Raw genomic sequence first — 20,133 nt, 5'->3', positions numbered from 1 at the left:
CCCAGGTCACCTTGTCCTGAGGGCCCAGCACTCACCTTGGCCTTGCCTGTACTCTGCAGGATGTGAACCAGAGCACTGGCGACCTCCTCCTTGCCCTTGACGTTCAGGGCGGGCTCCAATACCGCACAGAGCATCCGATAATGGTTGGTGACGTACTCAGCGAACTCCTTATACAGCTCCATGGGCAGGATGCTCATCGTCTGGTAACGCGCTTTCAGCCGCACCGCTGGGCAACCTCCTTTGCCCTTGCCCCCTGAGCCACCCCCAGAGCCCCCTCCCCCACCCGAGCCCCCCATACCCCCAGAGCCCCCGCTGCCCGTCGGCAGGGTCACAGGGTACCACTGCTCTGTGAAGTGGCGCCCGGCCAGGGTGGCCACAGGCACAGTCACCAGGCCGACATAGCCTGCCTTGTCCTTCTTGCGCTTTTTGTCCGAGTCACGGTATAGGTGCAGCCGCAGGGCCCGGACGGCTGGCAGGTTGTTGAACTCGAAGTGCTCACCCCAGAAAACGGTGTCCCCTGAGGCTGAGCGGGGCTTAGAGGTGGTGCGTGCATACAGCATGTCATCCAGGCAGAGCTCACAGTAGTACCGCTTCTTGGGAGGCAGCTCCCGGGCCTCTATGATCCACAGCTTCAATACGTTGTCTACCCGGCGGCTGTTGTCCTGGCAGGGTAGGGTGGGTGAAGGGGAAGGGCCAGAGAGCCAGAGACACCAAAAGAGGAGAGACAGTCAAAAACCCAGTCTCTGAGACCAGCAATCACAGAGTTGAGAAGGTGTGTATGGAACTGGACTTTGTCTCCCTCAAATTCGGTCTACTCGGAACCTGGGAATGTGACCTGTTTTGGAAATATGGTCCTTGCAGATAAAATCACATTGACATGTGGTCAATACTGGATTAGGATGGACCCTAAATCCCATGACTGGGGTCTATGTGGAGAGGGAAATTTTGAGACCAGATACACACGGAAAGGAGAAGACCCAGTGAAGATGGAAGTAAAAATTTTGCAGATGGAGCTATAAGTTAAGGGATGCTGGAGACTGCTGGCAATCCCCAGACAGTATGAAGGGGAAGGGGAGGATTCTTCCTAGAGCTTCCAGAGGAGCAAGGCCTTGCTGACACCTTAATTTTTGATTTCTGGTCTCCTGACTACCAGAGAATAAATTTCTGTTATTTGAAGTAGCCTAGTTAGTGGGAGTTTGTTATAGCAGCCAGAGCAAATAGATATAGACTGAGCTCATACATCAGTTGATAGAATTCGTATTGGGAAAAGATTTTAAGTTATAATAATAAACCCAAAATATTAAGGTGGGATTTGAACAGGAGAACTGAGGAGTCTTTCAAAGACAATCAGAAGTTAATTGAAAAAAAAAAAGGCATAAATGCAAAAGGTGAGAATCTACAGTTAATGCAAAAAGGGCCTGGAGGCTGACAATGACCAGTGAGGTTTCAGTGTGAAAAGAGCCTGGTATCTGGACTCTGCAGCAGGGAAGATTGCAGCATCTTGGGTCTAGGTTTTAAGGAGGACATTGACAAACAAGGGTTTCCAGAGAGGAGCTCACTGGAAGCTGGGACACAGAGAACAGCAGACGGAACTGGGAGCGTTTCTCCTGGGAAGAACACAGACTCACAGAATTTTTGAGCCAGAGGAACTTTAGAGATATTCTACTTCAACCCCACTCCTACCAGTTGTACAGAGAAGAAACCATGGTTTCGAGATTCAGCTATGTGACCAATCTGTGTGTGCTACAGAAACACTGCAAGCGGGGCTGAGCGCCCACCTGTCAGGGTATTAGGGGGACATCCCTGCTTGCAGGGAAGATGCACTGGAGGAAATTCCAGAGCCCTGTCAGCTCTCTATCTATGATTTCTATGGAAAGGAAACATCATAAGGCAGAAGAAAACAAAAAGAAACGGGGGGTCTCCTTCTACTCCTCCACCTGCCCCCCTCCCCTCTCGCCAAGGACCCCGGCCCCCTGGACATCACCCTGCCCATGCCATCTGGAGCCCCAGACACGCAGTACCTTGTTGGGCTTCACTGCCCGCTGCAGGTTCTCGATCCATTTGTCCCTTTCAGCGGCAGAACGACAGGCAAAGCATTTTGTTCCTGATGATGTTGTTACCTGAAGAGGGGTGCAGGGTCAGAGGGGCTCTAGAAGAGAGAGGACTCCCAGGGCTGGGATCACCCCACCATCTCTTCCTCCCGGCCCATTCCACCTTCCTCCCAGCCCCAGAGGCTTCTGTTTGCCTGACATCCCACCTCTGCCACCTTCTCCAGGCCTCTCTGCCTCTCCCTCCTGGACCCCGACCCTTGGGCCTGCCCCAGCCCCACACAGCCAGTACCTCAAAACAGAACTCCTGGCCCAGAATGGAGCTGTGCACTGGCTTGATAATGGAGTCTTCATCCAAGTTGAGCTCCAAGGCCTCGGCCGCGCTACTAGGACTCAGCAGGGACTCGTGAGAGTGCGACTCCTTAAAGCTCTGCATCAGCCGGGCCCTGGCAGGGTGGGGGTCCAGGAGGGGGGATCAGGGCCCAGCCTGCTTACAAACCCAGACGGCTGCATCACCAAGCAGGCTCTAGGAGGGACAGAGACCTGGGGAAAGCGCTCCTACACCCACTTCCCACAGACACAGAAACCCAGCCCGTACAGGGAAGGACACAAGGGGTGTGAGACAAAGCCCCTCCCCTCAGTCCACCACCTAAGGGGTTCTGAATACTGGGGACACCCAGAAGTATCTCAAGCCAGAAATGAAAAAAGTAAACAGGTGGGCTTTGGACAGTTCTAGATGGGACTTCTAGGTGATCACCCCCCTAAAAAACCCCACAGCTATGGGAGTCTTGATTCTTGGGAGTCAACGTTACAAGTACGAAGATGTTGGTCTGGGCCTGCCACATAGGTATGACCTAAAAACCACTTAATAAATCCAAGAATGAATGAGGTAAGAGAACACATTTTAGCAAAACTGAGGGAACGAATGAGGGAAAATAGTAAGAAACGCGAGAAGGCTGTGGGCAGAAAACTGAGAGCAGGAGCATGGGTCTGGAAACGAGGACTAGGGAGGAAGAGATGGGGAAAGGAGAAGACGAAGAGGGAAAGGGAAGAGTGGAGACAGGGCGGCAGAAGGTGAGCAGGGGCCCTGCAGCGCGGGCTGAGGGCACAGAGGGCAAGCAGGGGGGAACTTGGGAGCACCCCTCAGGAGAGCAGAGGCCCACGCGCTGAGGGGAGTGGAGGCCGGAGTCACAGGACCCAAGCTCTGGGAGCCAGCAAGGGGCTGAGGAGTAGAGAGCAGTGGGGAAGGGAGGGGGAGCTCGGGTGTGGGAGCCTCCGTGGAGCTATTTATAGCAGCCCCGTCATCTTGGGCTCCATTGCCGTCAGCGCGACGCTCCCCCGGCCCCCCGCCCCCGCGGCCAGGAATACCAGGCCCTCACCCCCTGCCGGCCCCAAATCCAGCTCCGGGGACACGGAGGGGGAGGGGAAGGTGTGACTCACCTAGCCCAACTCCCTACCTGCCCTGCCTCGGGGGCGGCCAGACGGGGGGAAGGAAGGACAGGTTTCTCCCCTGGGAGGAACCGGGTGAGGGGGGATCCCAAAGAGGGACCCCAAGAAGCAGACCCCAGGAGCCCAGGAGCAAACGACGTTTCCTTCCAGCCCAGCCCTGGCGACGGTGCCCTCTGGCCTGTCTGCGGCCTTCCTCCTCAGGCTCAGTCCGTGATGAACCCTCCAGCCTCCCCCCCCCCCCGCCCCCCCACTCCCCGGGCTGTGGACCTGCACACCTGTGCTGCCTGCCCTCCTCCACACGCTCCACATGCACGTGCCGCCCCGCCCCACCCCGCCCCCCCTTCCCTGGGACCCTCCACCCAGATCCCCCAGTCCCTCCCAGCCCACCACCCCTTCCCTGTCCTCTCCCGGGCTGTCACTCCATCTCTGTCCTTCTGTGCAGCTCCGTCCATCCCAGCCTGGAGACCATCCTTCCCCAGCCAGGAGAGCCCCTCCTTGGCTTCACCTTCATCCCCTTTCGGCCGCTCCCGTTCCCCGCCCCCACTCCCCACCTCCTGCTGCCCCTCCATTCTGGCTTCTGCCCCATAACACCTCTCAGTCAATCTGAGGCCATCAAGCTCTGCACTCTGATAGCCCCCACAGAATGGGCAGTGGGCACTCCAGAGCCCCCTACTCTGCATCCAAATCATCCCACCCTGGTCCAGCCCACTTCAGACCCCATACCGGTCATGGTCAGCACTTCGGAAGCGAGGCAGGATCTGGCGGAAGCTGCTGGTCCGGTCAAGTTTGGGTTGTGACTTCGTGCGTTTGATGGAGCTTTTTAGCCTCCGGCTCAGGAAGCCTTGCTGGGTGGGGGGAAATGGGGATAGGGGTGGGCTGGGGTAGGGTCAGTTCCACCTGCTCACTGCTCAGCTGGTAAAGAGCCCCTGGATGAAGGCGGGATTGGGGGAAAGGGAAGTCTCCAGGGTGAGAAAAAGGGCACAGGAGCCCTGCTACCAGTTTGTCTTCCTTTGCTCCCACGGGTGCGAGTGCACACACAAACACACACACACACCAGCCTAGAGAAGGTGGGAGGGCTGGTCTGAGAAGCAGGGGGGGCAGAGCCAGGAAGGGGGGAACCAAAGAGGTGGGGGGACACACGCACAGATTCTCTCTCCTGCCCCCTTTCTCACAGTCCAGGGGCTCCAGCTGGGACTGGCGGGGAGGGGACCAGCTGAGCCACATCTGGCAGGGCCTTCACTCACCGAGGGCCGGAAGGGTGCGGCGGGGGCGGCCTCCATGCTGTACTGCTTCCCCCCTGGGACACTCTTCCTCCTCGAGCGACCCAAGTGGTATTCTGGAGGGGAGGAGAGGGCCAGCAGGGACGTGGGAGGGGGTCACTGGAGCCCCGGGTCCACCCTGGCCCCAGCATATCAGCCCCCTCCCTCTGCCCCTCAGCTCCAGCCTCACCTACCCCCCGGGAAGCAGCAGGAAGAGCAGCGGCGGCTGAGAGGCTGGCGGCGGGAAGGAGGGGGCAAGGAACCTGAGCCGGAGCCCCCAGAGGGGGACGGGGTGGGGGGCCTCAGGCCCATGACTGGGGTTGGGGCTGGCAGTCAGCAAAGGGGCATGGCTGAGAGCATCAGTTAAACTCCAGGAATAAAGGACACCGAAGAGCCACAGCACCTAGGTTCTTGGTGCCCACACCCCCAGGAAGGGGTCAGCTGGGGGGGAAGTCGGGTTAAAGGTCATGGGCCAGAGGCAGGCTTTCCTCCTCTTTCAACTGGGCACATCTTCCCCCGCGACCCCACTCATGGAAGCCCTGTCTGTCTGGAGGGCCAGGACTGCCTCCCATGACCCCCTCCCTGGCCTGGAGGGGGAGGTCCTGGAAGGGACCTGTGCGGAGTGGAAGCGGAAGCAGCCTGGGGACAGCAAAGGGCAGGGGGGAGGGGAGAAGGGGCTGGCTCCACGTGCACTGCAGATGCAGGGAGTCAGAAGGGAAGGGGGAAGGGGAAGGGGAAAAACGCAGGGGAGCGGGGAGAATGGGCAGTGGGCACTCGGGAGACTCCCAAGTGAGGGCAGGGCGAAGAGGAGGAGGGGAGGTGAACGCGGAGGAAGCTCGGATGGCTCTGAGTCTGGAGGGGTGGCAGCTCGGAGGAGGGAAGCTGAGGCTCTGCTGCCAGGGAATTGAGAGGGGCTGAGGAGCTAGAGGAGAATGAAAGTGGGGGGATGCCAAGCTCGGGCTCCAGCTCCAGAATGGCTGCCCAGGCCTGGGCTCCCCCCTCAGCCCCACAGTCACCACTGCAGCCAATGGGGGGGCAGGTGCTGCATCAGGGGCGGGGCTACCATCTCCACAGCAACAAGAAGCTACAGGCTGGTGGGGGGGACCGGAAGAGCCGCCTGTTAACCCTCTAGCGTCCAAAACAAGGGAGGGCCAGGGCCACAGCCATAGCTTCACTGTCAGCTTCCTGAACTGCAAATCGCCTGCAAATTGCCCAGCTTCCCTATGCCTCTAAAACCCAGGTGTTAGGAGATCTACACACAAAAATGTGGATCCCATGACATGGAAACCCTTGTCAGTCCCTCAGCAACACATGTGTAGAGCACAGAAACATACACTGAGCTATGTCGGGAGGGGGACATATATACATGATAACCACAATACGAAAAATTAAGAGGAATCTAGGTGCTTATGAGACATGCAGAGAATGGTGAGGTGGCGGTGCCACAGGTCCACATCCTGAGGCCCTGGGGCCCACATACCCCACAGGACACATGCTTAGACATATGTGAGCACTGCAGCAGGGGAGTGCATACTTGACCCTGACACTCATGAGAGCTGCTGGTGTGGACCTGGGGCAGTTATGTAGGCAGCACATTACAGAAAAGGACATTTAACCCAGAGACCCACACAGGGCCCCCACACAGAGGGGGCCACTTTAACCTCTAAGACACATGCTTAAGTAAACCAAGATTCTGACTGCATCAAGGTACCCCCATACCCCCAAAGCACAAGCATCTTTCATTCACAGGAAAAGTACAACCACAACCATTCTATCTCAGGACAACCCCTTCTTCCCCAGCCCTTTCCTGACTCCAACACAGGAGTCCCTGTGTTGCTACCAGAATAAAGAAAAATCAAGGAACAAATGTATTAACTACCCTTCTGTTACACACTCAACAGTGCATCTAAGGGTTCAGGGTATTTCCTTCCTAAGTCTTTGCTTTTCTCAGGTCTGCTCGCCTCATTCTATGCCAAATAATGCAGTTCAGCCATTATGTTCATATAAAAGATCCTGTAATAAAGGCAGAAAGTCTAACTTCAAATCCACTAAAATTCTGCTTTAGAACTAAAGAATTAACAGGAGAATGGATTTGCTAATTGGTTTGCTTGATTCTTGGAAGTAATATAATCTTACACATATAACTAAGTACTAAGAGGCACAAACTCATTTAAGTCAGACGTACACAGAGACCACATACGCATATGCTTACAAAGACCCTCACTGCCACAATGAAAAAAAACCAGAAACACAGGATATCCTGTTCTTAGTGCTGCATGCAGTGACATGTTCAGAACACATGCCACAGGCCCATGTCCACGCAGAGAGCAAACCTGAAAAGCACACACCGAGATCCTGGGCCTCCGTGTCCCATCCCTGCACGATGTATACACGCATGCACACGCATAACAGCCACCTACACAGACCCGTAACACAGGCATTGTGCACACACCCACACATGTACACACCCTGTATACACACACAATTGCACTCACTCACACACACAGCAAGGGCTTGCACTCCCACCTCTCCAACCTCTCTAATCTTGCCATCACCCACAGAATCTCCCCATATCCTCCAATCGCCCAAACCGCTAACCTTCCCTTTGGCCTTTCTTCCCCGTCACACCCTGCTGGCAGCTCTCAAGGGGAGCCCCGGAGGAAGGCTGCCAAAGCAGGTGGAGGAACAGAGCTGGAGAGGAACGGGCACCTCTACCAGCAGGTCCTGCTGTGCCAGGCCTCACTGGGAGCCGGCCTCTAGGATGGCCTCTCCTGAGCCAGCCAAGCCCGATCCTACAGGCCCACACAAGCCCCAGGCCTAGCCGCCACTCTCCTCTCAGCGACCGCTTCATGGGAAGGCCTGACTCTCTTGCCCCTGCGCTGCCCCCCCACTCCCAGGCCCCTTCTCCACCAGCTCCAGCCAGTTCCCCACCTTCTCTCTCCTCTCTTCTCAACCTGACACCACCAAGTCCCACCTGCCCAAATCCTCTTCAGCCATTCCCTCTCCTCGCCAAGCCTCTCTCAGTCCTCCTCTCCCCCAACTCCCCGCTTTTCGTCTTTACCCCACTCTTTCCCTTTTCAGCTAGCTTTCCTGTCCTCACTCCCTAACGGAGCAGGGGCTCACACCTGCTAGCCCAAAGGTGTTTCATACATGGTAGGATTCCAAAAAATACACTCACACACACTTACTCTCTCCCCCCACTTGCATACCACCCACATCCAGACACACCCTGGACACCCATGCTGGGACTGACACAGATCCCCAGGCCAATGATGGAACACACATGCAAAGACACACACCTGCCACCAGGGACACAGAAATCCTCCTCATGCAGCCACACATCCCCACACACAGGAGACTGACAGAAGGCGAGCCCCAGCCAGGGACATGCATTCTCAGGGTCAGAGGTGACAGGGACCAGTATGGCCAAGGGCTGCCCCCCAAGCCGGGGCAGCCAGCAAAGCCTTAGGTAGGAAGCAAGCCGAGGGCAGGACAGGTTGCAAAAGGCTGGCTGCACATGTGCACGCGAGGAATGGGCCCCGTGTGCACATGGCACTAACACACAGGAGACACAAGCCTGGACACCGACACACACGCGGACACCAGGGCTGCCGCCTCCACCGAGGGGCTCCAAGACCACCCTACACCGGCCGCCCCCGCGCGCTCCGGAGACTGGTCCTACGAGGCCAGTTTCCGACCCCCCGCCTCCGCTGCCCCCCGCCAGTTACCATAACTCCCCCCACTCGGTAGATGCAGCGAGAACATGCGGAGGGAGCAGCCGCCGCCGCCGCCGCGGCCTCCCCACCCCCGCCCCGCGCCCACGCACACGCGCGCCCCCTCGAGCGCGGCGCCCCCCCACGCGCTCCTCGTCCGCCCGGCCCCGCCCTTACCTCGCACCGCCCCCCGGAGGGTCGGGAGGGGGGGCTCCCCAGCGGGGGAGGGGCGGGTGCGGCAGGAGAGGGGGCGGCGCGGCCCGGCTCGCGCCGCCCGGCGCGGTGGGGGCGGCGGCGGGGCCCGGGACGGCCGGGACGGCCGCGCGGTGACGGCCGCGGGAACGGCTCCCTCCGCCGCCGCTCCCGCCGCTGCCGCCGTTGCCCGGGCCCCGCCGCCGTTGCTAGGCGACCGCTGCTGCCGTGGCCGCCTCTGTCACGAGCCCCGTCGCCCGGAGACAGAGCGAGAGAGATGCGGGAGGGGGGCGAAGGGACCCCCAAAACCAACCGGGCCTCCCACCATCCCTTCCTGAGCTGGACCCCCCATCGAAACCACGGAGGGAATGAGGGGCGGCGGCTCCACCCAGGAGAGGAGGAGCCCTGAATGCCGATGCCCCTTGAAGGTCCGGCGACCTCTCCTGGGCTCGAGAGTCCACAGCCTCTACACAGACCTCGGACCCAGGCCCCCAGGGTCCCAAAACTTCTAGGTTCCTTGCACATTCTCCACTCCCTTTACACACTCCACGTCCCCCTGAGAACCCCAAACGTTCACCAGCCAGCAACTCTTTCACTAAACACTCCCCCCAAATATATATATCCCTGGACCCCCTCCCAGCCCTTACTGAACTTCCAACACAAACTCCTCCACACACCATCCCCAGTTCCAAACATACATGAGTGCCCTCCTCCCTAACACACAAGAGACCCACACGAGAGACCCCAGACCCTGAGGAGTGACAGTAAGAAGATAGAAGGGGAATATGTGGGCAGAGACGCCCACCACCAGATATATAACAAACATGCTCCATGAGCATGTGACCATTCTGGCCTGGACACACAGGTATGCACACATGGACACAAACCTTTCCCAGGCATGGACATGACTGACTCTCTCTTTCACACACACACACACAGATGTGACAGACATCACACACATTCTCTATACACATTCCACCACCACCAGCAGCACCACCTGGCTTTGCCTCACAGAAATGTGCTACCCACACGCCCCCATGGTCACAAGTTTCCATGACAATGACACACACCCCTGGCCAGCGATCCACCCAGGGTCCCAGAACTGGCCCCCAAGAGCAGTAAGGCCTGAGCCTATCAGAGAGGGCTGAAGGGAGCCAAAGGATGGAGACAGGCCACTAGCTCTTCGGAAGAGAAACTGGAAGCCTGGATCCCTGAGGGGAGGGGGGTGCTGGTAGAATAAAGGGGTCACCAGGGATTGAGGGGATGCAGGACCTGGACCCTTGGTCCTGGCAGGGGGACACAGTGGTAGGGGGCAGTGACAAGGGGGTTTCTGGGGGCTGAGGGCGTCTCTCTGCACCTTGGCTGCAGATCTCTGTTCTCTGCCTTCATCTCCCCTCACTGTTCCCATGGAAACCTTTTAAGCGAACTTCTCAGGAAGACAAAAATCTTTTTTTAAATGACTAAAGAGGGGGGTGGATGGGGGGGGCAGAAAGAGGGAGGGAGGGGAAGAGACAGATGGAGAGAGGGAGAGTTGGAGAGACAGACTGAGCACATAGCTCCACAGACAGACAGAAAGGAGATGAGATGGGGGTCTGACGGAGTTCCACCGAGAACACAGGGGAGAGGCAGACGACCCAAGAGCGACAGAGAAAATAAGAGAAATCAGGGAGGAAAGCAGAAGAGGGTGACAGAATTGCAGAAAAATAAAAACAGCTGATGAGAAAAAGAAAAGGGGGCAAGAGGGACGGTCCCCAGGCCAGAAGGTCTGGGAGAAGAATCAGGAGCCTGGGGGGTGGGGCAGAGGTCTGGGGGCAGGGCGGGAACTAGGTCATTCTCTCCAAGATCCCAGACCCAGGCCAGGGAGGGGCAGGGGCAGCCACACTCGGACAGGAAGCGAAAGATCTAAGCAGACTATTTTTACAAGCACCGGGGAAACAGTCAAACTTCGCTGCTGGAGAGGAAAAAGAGAGCGAAACAGCGAGGACCGCTGAGGCCTCTCACCCACAGCCTGCGTCCCGCTCAGACCCCAGACGAGGGCGCCGGCTCTGCCCGGGCTCCCACACGGTGCGAGACTTCGTCTCCGCCCCCTCCCGGCCCCGGACGCCCCCTCCCCTGCACCCAGGCCCCCGCAGCCCCCTCCCCGCGCCTGTTCGGGGTACGAGAGCCTGCTCGGCCGCCGTACCATGCTCGCCGTGGGGCCGCCCCTCCACCGGCACGGAGACCGTGCGTCTCAGCAGTTTGTTGCGACTGGACTCGCTCCTCCGGTCCCGGATCAGAAGGGGGTGTATCTAGGGGATGCGGTGGAGGGGGGGCGTCAGACCTCGCGGGCCCAGGCCGTCCCTCTTCTTTCTCTTCCCCACCAGAGGAGGCTGAGCCTCCCTTCCCACCAGTCTGACCACCTGCCCCCGCCCCTCCGTACTCTTTTTAGGTGTCTCGGGGTGAGTGGATTTCTCATTGCTTTCTCTCTCCGAGTCTGCTTATCCCCTCCCGTCCCACCCTCCTCTTTTCTTCCACCATGTCTTTTGAAACACCCTCCAGGGAATCCCCGCAACCACTCTGGCCTTTGCTGCTCCCCAAATCCACTTTCCCCTTGACCTTCAGTTCCTCCATTCTCCCTGTTCTCCTCCCAACCTCCCACCGCCCTCACCCCCTTCCCTCCCTCCGTGGCTGTCACGGGGGTAGCAGAAGCTGCATTTATAATCAGGATCCACAGCTTGTCTCCCTCCCACGGCCAGGCTTGCGGCCAGAATGGGACCCAATCTCCCCACCCCCTTGAGGGCCTGGTCACCTCCCCCCCACCTTTCATCGCCTTCCATGGCCACCCCTTCAGCCTAGCTCACCTCGCTTTAGCCATTACCTCTCCCTAAGCCTCATCCCCAAGTCTCCCTGGCCACCTCCTTCCTAACCTTCCCCTCTCCACCCCGCCAATCTCCACCCCTTCAAGAACCACCCACCCCACTAGTCCCAGCCTGGGCTCCACAACCCAGCCAATTCCAGTTCCCTGTGGCCCTGCACACTGCCATTCCAGGCCCCCCTCCACACCCTTCCTACCTCAGTTTCTAGCCACCAGTCCTCTGGACCTGTCTGTCCCCATCTCTCTCATTCCTTCATTCTCCCACCCACTGTCCAACCTCTTCATTCTCACACAGTCTCCAGTTCCCCCCATTCATCCTACAGACCCCAAACGCTTGGCCACGACTAGTGACCATTCAAATTGGCCCCCAGTGCCTAACACTTGGACTCCCCAAAGCACCCTTCCCTTGAGTCACCATGTCCTCCCTGGACGAGGCTTCAACTTGACTCTGTGCCTGGGAAGCTCTCTACCCAGGCCTCTCTCCACACTCACTTGCCCCCCAGATTCCTCGAAACTCTGGTTAACCTCAACTCCAGTTCTAACCCTGCCTCACTACACCCTTCCCGACAGCTTTTGGGACATATCTCTCACCACCTCTCTGGTCTTGCAGGTTATCCTATCACTCTCTAAAGCTTACCTAAGTCACCCCCACCGCCTGAATCACACCTCTGGGGATCCATTCTTCAGAGTCACATCTTCTGTTTCCTCCGATGGATGCTCTACTGCTGACCTGACTCCAAAACCAGAACCCACACTCCCCTGGATCTCTAATCATACTGCATGGCTGCTACCTCCAAGGATGCTCTGTTCATTTCACATCTTCCAATTTGGCTGGTCCTTGCCTCTATCCCACTCTGACTCCTTTAGACAACTTCCCATATTCCCAGTTCCCCTCACCCCCCAGGTATCTCTTCTCTCATATTCCTTCCCCGTGTCCCTGGCAAAAGCCCTCTCAGCATCTCTCTAAACCCTGATCTCAGGCTTCCCTGTCTTCACCACCATCGAGGCCCAGACCTACTGCTCTCCATCATCTCTCCTTGTACCCTGCAGCCCCTTCCCAGTTCCCTCAGAGACCCCACTCTGAGTCCATGCACTCTGCCCCATGCCAGGGAAAGGATGGGGAGTGGTCAGTGATGAGGCTTGCTCAGTATGGAGAGAGGAGAGGGAGCTGTTCCCTCCAAAGTGATCCATGTCTTCACCCTCCTCCAAGCCCTTTTGTTTCCATTTCTTAGCCTAACCTATCCCACAATAGGAGCAGGGTGAAAACAGAAGGCACCCCCAAATCTTTAGAACCATAGCTCCTCCCCATCACTGCACATGGCCCTCAAAGACCCCCCTGGCCAAGGGAAAGAACCCCTGCCCCTTCTGACGTCTCAACCAAGTCTCAAGGCCACCCTCCTCCCACCACTTGCCAGTATCTTTCCCTTTGCCATCTCTGTGTCTCACGTCCCTTTGCAAATGAGGATTCTCCCATCCTTCTCTCACATTTTCCCATGCGACCCAGAGGTCTCTTCCCAGCCTTCCCACCCTGCTCACCTCGTCCTCATCCAGCATGAGAAGCTGGTTCCCCGAGATGATGCAGAACCGAGGGTTCCAACCAGGACGATCATACGGGGAGTGAACGTATTGGGTTCGGTGCATAGGGGGTCCCCGTACATCTAGGGGGCAGAGATACACAGAAACCGTAAGGGAAGCTCTATGCGTTCAGGGGACAGAAGAGTCCATAAAGGGGAACAAGGGGCCCCCACCCACCTTAAGGAGATCATAGAAGGGGGTGAGGCCCCTGAAAACTATAGAGGAACAGAAGAAAAGCTTCTCTGGCTGGGGCGGTGGGAGCTGAGGGGCTCAGTAGACTTGGCAGAAGAAAATACAGAGAAGTGGTTCAGAGGGGAATGATATCCTGACAGAGTGTGAGTTTGGAGGCAGAGAAAGGGGAAGGAGCTCTCCATCCACTTCTGAAAAGTCAAAAGGCGGAGGGTCCAGCAAAACTGGCGGAAGAAAAATACCAGAAGGTTGGTGGCAAGTGTCTGGGAAGAGGAAGGGCAACCAGATAGCTGCAGAAGACGAGGATTTGGAAGGTGGCCCCACCCATCTGCAAGAGAGTACGGAAGCCTACAGAGCTATGGGAAGAAGGATGGGGATGTAGGAACATTTGGGTCATGAGACTAAAAGCTAAATGTCTAGAAAAGAAAGGGAGTGAGCAACTGACTTATTCCCAGGGTCAGAATCCTGAGAGGGCCTCCTCTCCTGCCTCTCTGCTTTCCTTCACTCCCTCCTCCCCAGCCCAACTCTGCTTTATCCTTCAGGGAAAGAGCTGCTTCTGCTGGTGGGAGAGGAAGGATGGGTCTTGTTGGTATCTGGCTGTGGAAGGGTTGGGGACTGAGGAGGCAGGAAATATGCCCTTGTTTGCATGAATACTGAGTTGATCTCTTCCCCTACTCCATGCCCAGAGGTCAAAGATTCAATACTGTCCCCTATCCCACCTCCCCAGTCTCCATGGACAGGATGGAAGCCAACTCCTCAAGTAGGAACCTCCCCAAGGCACCGTGAGAAGCCTGAGGAAGGAAGAGGGGAGGGAAGAATGAAAGACCCAGGCCTGTGACATAGAGGCTGGGGATGGGGACAAAACTTCCACAAGTAGTAGACTAAGGGTCGCCCCTCCCCTGATTCTGCTGTTCTTCCACACCCCTGTGCGTGCAAAGTGCCTCTCCTTTAAACCCCAGTGCTACACACCATCATGGCGGCATAGTGGGCAGGCCCTCTAGAAGTCAGAGAGATCAAATTGATGACATCAGCGTGATAGAAAAGAAGCTTAAGGAATGAGGGTGACAGAGAGTTTAGAGGAAAAAGATCAAATCCCCTTACCTTTCCAGGATAATTAATCATGGGAATATTGCAGGAAAAGAACTGGCCAGTGAACTTCATTCCAACTAAAAGCTATGAGTAGCAGAGTGTTAAAAAATCTAGCCCCTGTCTGTAAACATGGTTCAAATTTACCCAATCTGCAGGTCAGAGACAGAGGTGAACTCCCTGAACACAGGTATATAAAAACCCCAATCCTCTTGAAACTCTGTCAGTGCCACCTCAGAGACATACCCTTTAGATAAAGAGATCACCAAAACTCTGAGACTCTGAGACTGCAGATACTGCAGGAAACATGCCCACTGCAGTCAGACCCCGAGGACTCCCAGAGGGGACATCTGTTGATTCACATCATCATTATAGGAGGGACTGGGTCAGACAGCAGCCACAGGGAGGACAGTTAGACTTCAGGGGACACCCTCCTCCTGGGAGTGGGGAAGGACACGGGGAACTTCACTTAGGAGCAACTCTGGAATACACACATACACAAACACTGCCTGGACGCAGGATGATTCTGGGAGGCAGATGCAAGAGACAGAAGGACGCAGTTAAGAAAGGGGGAAGGTTTGCTAGGATGAACACTTCCATGGGGCTCAGATGGGGATCTCTTGTAGGTCCTGTTCCAACTGTCAAAACTGGTGTCTTTGCTCCCCAAATCTCCAACAGCCCAGGAAGGAGAGGAGACGAGAGAAGAGGAATGGGTGATAAGAGATGGGGTCTTAGGGGAAAGTAAGTAGGCACAGACTTGTGATAAGATAGGGAATGGGGTGGGGAAGAAGGGATGGGGTGGAGAAGAAATAACAGGAATGGATCTAAGGGAGTAAGAGTCAGAGATGATGGTAAATCTTTAGGGACAAGGGAATACACCAGAAGGGCCCAAAGGAAGTGAGGGGGACATAATAGGGACATTAAGACGAGGGGGCCAAGAAGGAGGGGGTGGAGAGGTGGTAGAGATATAAAGGACTACCAGGCGGAAGAGAGGGAGAGAGAGAAGGGGCACCAGAGCAGGGACTGATACAGGGGAAGGACAGAAGGGGGACTCATATAAGGAACGGACACCATATGTGGGGAAAGATATAGGTGGTGGACACCAGAGGGAGGGGGAATGGAAATAAGGACTGGAGGTGGGGGAGGGGTGAAAGTGGTGAAGTGAAGGAAGTGGATAAGCCCCCAGGGATTACGTTTCAATGCTCAAGGGCCTTAATGAGGGCCTGAGTCTGGGGCCGGGTCTTAATCTGCCCCTACTACCAGCACTCAGTTTTACTTGTATTGCCCCCCTCCCCACCAATAAACACATACCTAATTTGGCCCTCCCCCTGCCCTGGTCTCTCCTCCCCCAAACCCATTCCCCATTCTCTCTCCTCTCTTCCCTCCATCTGGACCCTCCATTCCCCGCCACCCCCCTACTGCCTCCCTCTCTCTCCATCTGGCCCCCTCTCTTCTCCCTCCATCTCCTGTCTTTTTCTACCCCCTACCATACTCTGAGACCCCACCAGATCCTAGCCCTCATCTTCTTGGCTGCTATTTTCACCCCTATGTTTTAATTTTCTTCATTTTCCCCTCCTAGTCCCTCTCCTAAGACTCTGTCATTCTATTTCCTTGATATTTTCCTCATCTCTCAGCTCCCACCTCCAAATTATTTCTGCAGCTCTTCCCCCAACCCTACCCTTCTATCTTCCCACCTTCTCTGGCGATCTCTTTTCCCTTCATCGTTTCCCCCTCAGCCCCCTTCAAGGCCTGTTTCTTGGCCCCTCCGGTCCCTATTTACCCCTATCCTCCAATCCCTCCTTCCCCATTGCTCCCATCCCTGCCTTCCGAGTCCTCCTCTCTCCTTCCATTTCAGCTGCTCCCCTCCCTGGCCCCAGTTCTGCCCAGCCCCCCCCGCCCCTCCCCCCTTCTCCCCCCCAACTGGTCCTCCCCCTCCCCTCACCACCGTACCTCTGAAGGGGGCATAGGACATCGCGGGGATGCTCCCCCGATGGATGGAGGCGCGAGACCTGCTCATCAGGCCTGGGGGGGAGGGGGCGGGGGGGCCAGGGGAGAAAGAGAAGAGAGAAAGAGGGGGAGAGAGAGGGGGAGAAGGAGGAGGAGGTGGAGGAGGAGGAGGAGAGAGGAGGAGAGAGGAGCGGAGAGAGGCAGAGAGGTGGAGAGAGAGGAGGAGGAGGAGAAGAGGAGCCAACGGCAGCAGCGGCAGCCGGGAGAGAGAGAGAGAGAGGGGGGGGGCGGGGGAGCGAGCGAGAGGAGAGCAGGAGGAGGAGGAGAGAGAGTCCCTGCAGCCCCCACCCCTACTCAGTGAGAGCCAAGGAGGGAGAGACCCCGACTCAAAAACTCTCCCGACAGAAAGAGAACGGTTCTAAAGATGCAGACCCCAGACCCTGATATGGGGAGGCTCCAGACCCACAAAGATACCTTGCCACCTGGGGGTGGGGGGGGGGTGGCGCAGGGGATAATCTGAGGCACAAACCCTAAGCCTAGAGGAAAAGAGGCCCCAATCTCAGAAAACAGACCCCAGACCACCCCCCCAGATGGGTCAAAGGTCAAAATCTGAGCATTCAGTCTCAAAAAGCTTCTTCATAGCTACAGAAATCTTAAGACACCAGACTTAAACAGTGATTTCAGGGACTGAGATCTAAGACCTAGACTCAAAGGAAAAGATGAGACCAGATTCAGAAAGAATCCAGACCTGAAATTAGGTCTTTGAGAACTCAGACCCACTGAGAGATATCAGAGACCCCAGACTTAGATCTCAGAGAAAAGAAACTGCAGACTCAGAGGCTGATAACTCAAAGACACAGAAACTCCAGACCTTGGTTGGCGGGGTGGGGGGCAAAAGAGACACTCTGCTAGCCCAGAGATGAACTCAGAGACCCCAAACACATAAAAAAGAAATTTTAATACTTCAGAGAGAGGGTGATTGCAGACCCAGAAACCTCCCCCCGCAAACAAAAAACAAGGACATTCAGTCCCATAAAAGATACGGATACTAAAAGACCCCATAGAGATCCCTCAGAGACAAACTCCAGAGACAGAGATCTCAGGGAGACCTCCAACCCAGAGTGGTAGGTATGAGAGAACTCAGCCTGGGAAATGCCCAGTTATACCCATCCAGCAGACCAGAGACCCCAGACCCAGGAAGGAGGGGGAATACTAGGTAGGGAAAGTGGCAGAGCCTTTTTCTCCCTGCCTCCTCTCACCTATTTCTCCTCTCATTGGCCCCTCCATTTTTGGGTCACAGGATGTGCTTGGGCCCCAGGGAGGTTATGTAGGGCAGGTCCTGGCTCCTAGGGGGATGGGTTAAGGGAAGGAGACCCAAGGCTGAGACGTAGACCAGACCCAGAGAGTGAAATAGGAAGGGGTAAGGGATAAAAGGACCATCACTACTTCCTGGTGTCTTCTTCATACCCCCAACCTGCAACCCTCCTCTCCCCCACCCCCTCTATCGATTCACAAGTCTGCCTGCAGTTTTGGGGCTTCAGTTAAGGCTGAGGCGCCCCATTTTAATCACTGTCTATCCCACTTACAGGGTCTTACTCCGTTCTTTTAAAATGCATCTTTCCACCTAGCCGTGGTCTTGCCATGCCCTGCCTGCCTAATCACTTCCTCCTATAACCAGAGACAGATGGTTTCTCAGATTATACTTGTGCATTCCCCAACTCAAGAATCTGTCAGTCCTAACCAAAATGGCAGGGGGCGCTCTCTTCACCCCCCCAACCCCCACCCCCCCCGCCACCGCCCCCCCCGGCCCTGAGGTTCAATCTCCTAAGACCCTGTCATTCCTTAAGGCCTCAGGAACAGGGCTGTTACTAGGCACATTCCGGGGTTTAAGGATGAGCCCCGACTCCACAACCTGACGCATAGATTCTGCGGGGTCTCCAGCCCCCCTTTCCCAGCGCTAGGGCTCTCATCATGTGGCCTGCGGGGCTGCCCCGCGATTGGTCTCTTCGCGTAGTTCATTGAGGTACCGCTGCCTGAGGCGACCCGCCCCCTCACGTGACAGTGGAACGCCGCTGCGGCTCGCCTCAGCCTGCAATTGGCCGTTTCCGGTTTACACGGAAATGGGCGCTCCATTTCCGTGCACGTCTGCAGATCCAGGTGTTGATTGGTTGGATCCTTCTTCGCCCCTCCCGCCCCCGGAGGCGGGACAAACCGGGCCACGTGGGAGCAAGGATTGGCTGGCTTTGGAGGTTAGGGTTGTCCGGCTTCTACTGTCACGTGGTCTGCGCTGTTTTCTTATCACGTGGCTGCTGCCCAGGTAAGAAGAGGCCGCTCTTCCTGGCTTTGGGGTTCTTTCTCCGCGTAACGTGTGGTCTCTGATATTCAACCCTCCTCCCAGCATAGGCTGCATGAGGCGGGGGCGGGCTCCCACATTCCTGCTCGGCGGAGGGGTGAGTGACCGGCCCCGCCCCTTCCGGTCCTCGAAGCTTTGCCCATGACCCGTACCCCAAAACCCAGATGTTGGCCTCCGAGGAGAGAGTGAAAACTGAGTATTTTGCCTTAAATTTTCCAAGCTTCTCTTGGTTTCAGGAATATTTTCCTTCGGGATGCAGAAGAGGGAGGGCCTGAGTGTTTATGCAAGCTAAGTGTTCCGGGGTGCAGTTTTGCTGGGGTGTTTATACGACCCCGAATCCACCCCCTGCCCTTAGGCCGCTCTGCTGCTGTCGCTGTTTTGGATGCCGACACTGCTGCCTGCAGCCTCTCGCCTTCTGTTGCTACCCCGAGCCCTGCTGTCCATGGCTTCAGGAAGTCCCCCGGCCCAGCCCTCGTCGGCCTCGGGCTCCGCCTATGTCCCCGGCTCGGTCTCTGCGGCCTTTGTCACCTGCCCCAACGAGAAGGTCGCCAAGGAGATCGCCAGGTGGGGACTTTAGTGTGAAGCGAGGAAAGGTGCTTATGAAGGGAGAGTTGGGGGAGCGCCTCCCGCTGCTTCCCGCCTGTCTCTGGGAATTTTTGCCAGTGCAAAAATCGGGTCATGGGGCCTTTAAACGGTGCTCTCTCTTCACCTTCAGGGCTGTGGTGGAGAAGCGCCTAGCAGCCTGCGTCAACCTTGTCCCTCAGATTACATCCATGTGAGTCAATTAGGGGTTGGAGGGTTAACCTAACTCAAAGGGCTGACTGGTAGTCTTTTACCTTGAGGGAAATCTTTGCTCCCACAACACTCTCTCCCTGACCTTTTCAGCTATGAGTGGAAAGGAAAGATTGAAGAGGACAGTGAAGTGCTGATGGTGAGAAATGTTTCCTACCTGACAAAAACTTAATTCCCTGACCATTTACTTTGACCCCTTATCCCTCATCCCAGATCCTGGAATCAAGTTCACCCCCTGATTCAGCCATGTTTATCTTCACCCCTCAGATGATCAAAACCCAAAGTTCCTTGGTTCCAGCTCTGACGGATTTTGTTCGGTGAGAACTTTGACGTGGGTAGAGGTGAGGGTGTAAACTGTGGGGTGAGCCTTCCTGGGCAGTCTGAGGGGATGGACTCCTTTGGGTAAGTCTTTGATCCCCTATCGTTTCCACAGGTCTGTGCACCCTTATGAAGTGGCTGAGGTGATTGCATTGCCTGTGGAGCAGGGGAACTCCCCGTACCTGCAGTGGGTGCGCCAGGTTACAGAGTCGGTTCCTGACTCCAGTACAGCCCCGCTGTGATGAACCTTTGTTCTTGCCATGGTTTCCCTCATAAATATCAACACTCCTACCTTGTGATGACTGGACTCTTAATAAATCCCGTTTTTAGTTCTCTCTTCCATTTTCTTTTTTCTTTG

The 20,133-nt window shown here is 56.4% G+C and overlaps 2 protein-coding genes across 22 annotated transcripts in view; one reads left to right on the top strand and one right to left on the bottom strand.

The window, feature by feature from the left end:
* SYNGAP1 (synaptic Ras GTPase activating protein 1) overlaps positions 1-18,096 on the bottom strand; it is a 31,550-nt gene extending 13,454 nt beyond the window's left edge. For 5 of the 18 annotated variants that reach the window (XR_009492485.1, XR_009492484.1, XR_814706.3 and 2 more), the window contains exons 1-8: positions 16,316-16,549; positions 13,052-13,173; positions 10,844-10,949; positions 4,742-4,833; positions 4,221-4,342; positions 2,341-2,494; positions 2,022-2,120; positions 36-662 (exon numbers count right to left, since the gene is read on the bottom strand). Coding sequence is in view for 14 of the 18 variants with exons in the window: in XM_059880472.1 (XP_059736455.1) it covers positions 36-662; positions 2,022-2,120; positions 2,341-2,494; positions 4,221-4,342; positions 4,742-4,833; positions 10,844-10,949; positions 13,052-13,173; positions 16,316-16,382 (1,389 nt within the window). In the remaining 4 variants the exon portion in view is untranslated. Of the gene's footprint in view, positions 1-35; positions 663-2,021; positions 2,121-2,340; positions 2,495-4,220; positions 4,343-4,741; positions 4,834-4,946; positions 8,409-8,484; positions 8,537-8,646; positions 8,752-10,843; positions 10,950-13,051; positions 13,174-14,380; positions 15,653-16,315; positions 16,553-17,571 lie in introns of those variants that run through there. The other 13 variants (XM_059880466.1, XM_059880470.1, XM_059880469.1 and 10 more) reach the window with 11 other exon arrangements.
* Positions 18,097-18,598: 502 nt separating this feature from the next.
* On the top strand, positions 18,599-20,112 carry CUTA (cutA divalent cation tolerance homolog). Of its 4 annotated transcripts, XM_005223216.5 has the most exons (7): positions 18,599-18,629; positions 18,711-18,762; positions 19,021-19,229; positions 19,381-19,440; positions 19,551-19,596; positions 19,725-19,774; positions 19,891-20,112. In XM_005223216.5, the coding sequence occupies exons 2-7, from the start codon at positions 18,721-18,723 to the stop codon at positions 20,015-20,017; spliced, it is 534 nt and encodes a 177-aa protein (XP_005223273.2). In that variant the 5' UTR covers positions 18,599-18,629; positions 18,711-18,720; the 3' UTR covers positions 20,018-20,112.
* The last annotated feature ends 21 nt before the right edge of the window (positions 20,113-20,133 follow it).

The sequence above is a fragment of the Bos taurus genome, chromosome 23 (genome assembly GCF_002263795.3).
Source record: "Bos taurus isolate L1 Dominette 01449 registration number 42190680 breed Hereford chromosome 23, ARS-UCD2.0, whole genome shotgun sequence".
In the NCBI taxonomy this organism is placed as follows: domain Eukaryota; kingdom Metazoa; phylum Chordata; class Mammalia; order Artiodactyla; family Bovidae; genus Bos; species Bos taurus.
The sequence above is the reverse complement of the archived record's forward strand: the minus strand, read 5'-3'. Positions and strand labels throughout refer to the sequence as shown.